At 42.7% G+C, this 3,067-nt stretch overlaps 1 protein-coding gene across 1 annotated transcript in view; it reads right to left on the bottom strand.

Annotated features, from left to right (window-relative positions):
• Positions 1 to 509: 509 nt before the first annotated feature.
• afg2a (AFG2 AAA ATPase homolog A) overlaps positions 510 to 3,067 on the bottom strand; it is a gene marked incomplete at its 3' end in the record, with an annotated part of 12,871 nt that continues 10,313 nt past the window's right edge. The window contains 1 exon segment of the mRNA XM_014020276.1: positions 510 to 664. Coding sequence (XP_013875730.1) covers positions 510 to 664 — 155 coding nt within the window.

The raw sequence follows: 3,067 nt of genomic DNA, 5'->3' as shown, positions 1-3,067 counted from the left end.
TCGCTCTGTCATCTTGCATCTTCAGCGTTACACAGCTGGACGCACTGGTATAACCTTTGACGTTGTCCATTATTGTGTTGCAAATAAAACAAAGTGAGATTTGCACATTTATACCATGTCGAGACGGCAACCTGCTCAAAACAAACACAACCGGGGCTGGGTCAGACCGGGCCGAGCCACGTCTAACACTCGTCCCAGATACCGCAAAGAATGGCGGCTCTTTAATGGCCTGAGGAGTGTGCCGTTGAATTATATTCACCGGATTAAACACGTCACTCAAAATCGTGGCAGGCTTTGAGAAACATCGTATCGTCATCCAAACCAATCCATAAATCATCGTATCCTGATAAAGCTCCTGATTTACACCCTATTAGGTAATTAAGTTGATGTAAAGAGAAGTATTTTGTCTCGATGGTGTTTTCACGTTTACAGAAACACTTCTGAAAGCCTTCAGTGTATCGTGGCTTTGTGTGTACCTGTCGATAACGACACATTAGGTTTCTCTGTACCTTCGGGACATCAATGGCAACCTCTCTCATGGCGCTGGGCTTCACCACAGTCAGGGCCCACTGCAGGTCCTGCAGAGTGACGGTCACGGTCCCCGCCAGCTGCTGATCCGATGCTTGGAGGGACGCTCCCAGCGCTCGCCTCAGCGCATGCAGACCTGAGCAGAAAAGTTTACATCTATTCAAGATGGAGGAAACAAACAAAACAACAAACGGTGTGGCCTCTAAAAAATGTAAAACTTATAAGAAAGGAATACCTACGGGATAAATCTTGTGKCAACAGGAATTGAATCTGAATGTTCATAATTTGAAATTGAATGCATTGGTTTGAAAATGAATTGCACCAAATTGAAACTGAATTTAATGATTTGAATGTGAATTAATTTGCTTTGAAACAGTATTTTGGTTTGTTAATAATTCAGTTTGACTACTTTCACTTTCAGTTCCATAATTCAGATTTTTGTGTCACATCCTGGTCCTTCAGAAAGCCAGGCAGAGTAATCAAACACAGATAAACAGATTTATGTTTCACTTTGGTGAAGTTTCCCTTCTGTATGTAACAGAGTTGATGCAATCCACTGTAAAAGTGACAAAAACAAAGTTATTTTATTGCAGTGATTAATTTGACCTATATGTAGAAAATGTTACATTCACATCCCATCATGGATCACATGTTGATCAGATGCTGCTGCTGACTGATCAATATGTGATGTAAATGTAACATTTTCTACATATAGGTCAAATTAATCACTGTAATAAAATAACTTTGTTTTTGTCACTTTTACAGTGGATTGCATCAACTCTGTTACATACAGAAGAGAAACTTCACCAAAGTGAAACATAAATCTGTGGATCTGTGTTTGATTACTCTGCCTGGCTTTCTCAAGGACCAGGATGTGACACAAAAATATGAGTTAAGGAACTGAAAGTGAAAGTAGACAAACTGAATTTTTAATAAACCAAAATACAGTTTCAAAGCAAATTAATTCACCTTTAAATTCAGTTTCAAACCATTGTATTCAATTACAAATTATGCACATTCAGATTCAATCGGAYCAATTCAAATTCACTTCCTTCTGGCACAAGATTTACCCCATAAATACGGCACTAGTTTTAACAATAGTTATTGGTGTAATAATCGGCAGGTCTGTGCCAGATTTAAAGCAGCTGTGGTTTGGTTTGGGGAGACGATTGATGGAGCTTCCGTCTCATTGAGGACTTTTTTTTTTTTTCCCCACAATCAGTGAGGAAGTCTTGTGGCGTTCGGTTTCAGCAGCCACAGTTGTCATCTGTGTCACAGAGAGGCTGATTAAGGAGCTTGTTTTTAAAAACAGTCTCTTAAAGAAAAAAAGTTCTGGTTTTACTCGAGCTGCACGTAGAAGGGGCAGGTTGTTGCTCAGAAAATATAAGAGTTAAAACCGTTCTCGGTGCACARGCGTGACATGAATGCACGAGCTCTTGGCTTTGCAGCGGGCTTGGGTTGGGGGGTCTTTGTGGGGGACGAAGAGGCCAGGGCTGCAGGGGAACGGCCGTGGTTCAGGGCCAGGGGCCAGAGAGCAGACGAGAGGGGATTTACGATCAGACAAGACTGCATCCTGTTTATATTTTCCAGGGCCTGTCTGACGACGCGAAGGAGCGACAGACAGAGAGAGAGAGAGAGAGAGAGAGAGAGAGGGGAAGAAAAGAGAAGGAGGAGAAACACAATTAACGCCGGCAGATTTGTCGTCTGTGAGCACGCCAAGCCGGGATCAACGTGTTCCTGGCTTTCTCGCTCATCCTGCGCCCATCGTTTATTCTCTCTCTCAAACCCCAGAGGTCTCGACGTCCATCCTACCACCTGGACCCAGCTTTCAGCTCGGGTCTCATCTGTGGCCCACGCACAAAAATAAATAAAATAAAACCATCTGGTTCGAGTGGAGAGGAACAGGATGTGGAAGGTAACCGGGGCGAGGAGGGAGCTGAGGAGCTCCACCATGTGCTCTAACCCCAAAACCCTGGGCTGCCTGCTCTGTAAAGCTGCTGGGCCTCAGCCTGCTTAACGTCTCACAGCATAATGGAGGAGGGAAAACAAACCGCCGGGTTTTTATCTCGTTTGGAAAGTTAAAAGACTCCGCTCTGCAGCAGAAGATCCCCCGAAGGATATTTTTGTTTCCACTGAGAGACAAAAAACGACAGCCCAAACATAAATTATGTTATTGTTTTCATTTGTCATCGGAGTGATGGATGAAAAAAGGGGGAAATCCACGTTTGCCTTTAATAATTAGTTCAAAACAAAAATCAAAGCCTTGAGAAACTCAAAGGCGTTCCGCAAGATTTAAATTTAGAGCTACAGAAGAAGCATTTTAGAACCACAATTCAAACTCAAGGTCCCTGGGCTAAACGTGGCCGACGGGGGGCTTCCGTTCGGCCCGTTGATAAGTCTCCGCCCCCTCTGCCCCCTTTTCTTTTTGTTTAATTTAACATAAAACCAGATATTAAATAAATTGTAAACTTTAAATTTATGATTTATTGCAACAAAATGAACAAAACGTAAAAAGGTAATAATTAGCCCTGTATTTATG

This window comes from Austrofundulus limnaeus, unplaced genomic scaffold, assembly GCF_001266775.1.
Source record: "Austrofundulus limnaeus strain Quisiro unplaced genomic scaffold, Austrofundulus_limnaeus-1.0 Scaffold246, whole genome shotgun sequence".
In the NCBI taxonomy this organism is placed as follows: Eukaryota; Metazoa; Chordata; class Actinopteri; order Cyprinodontiformes; family Rivulidae; genus Austrofundulus; species Austrofundulus limnaeus.
This window is presented reverse-complemented; position numbering and strand designations above follow the sequence as displayed.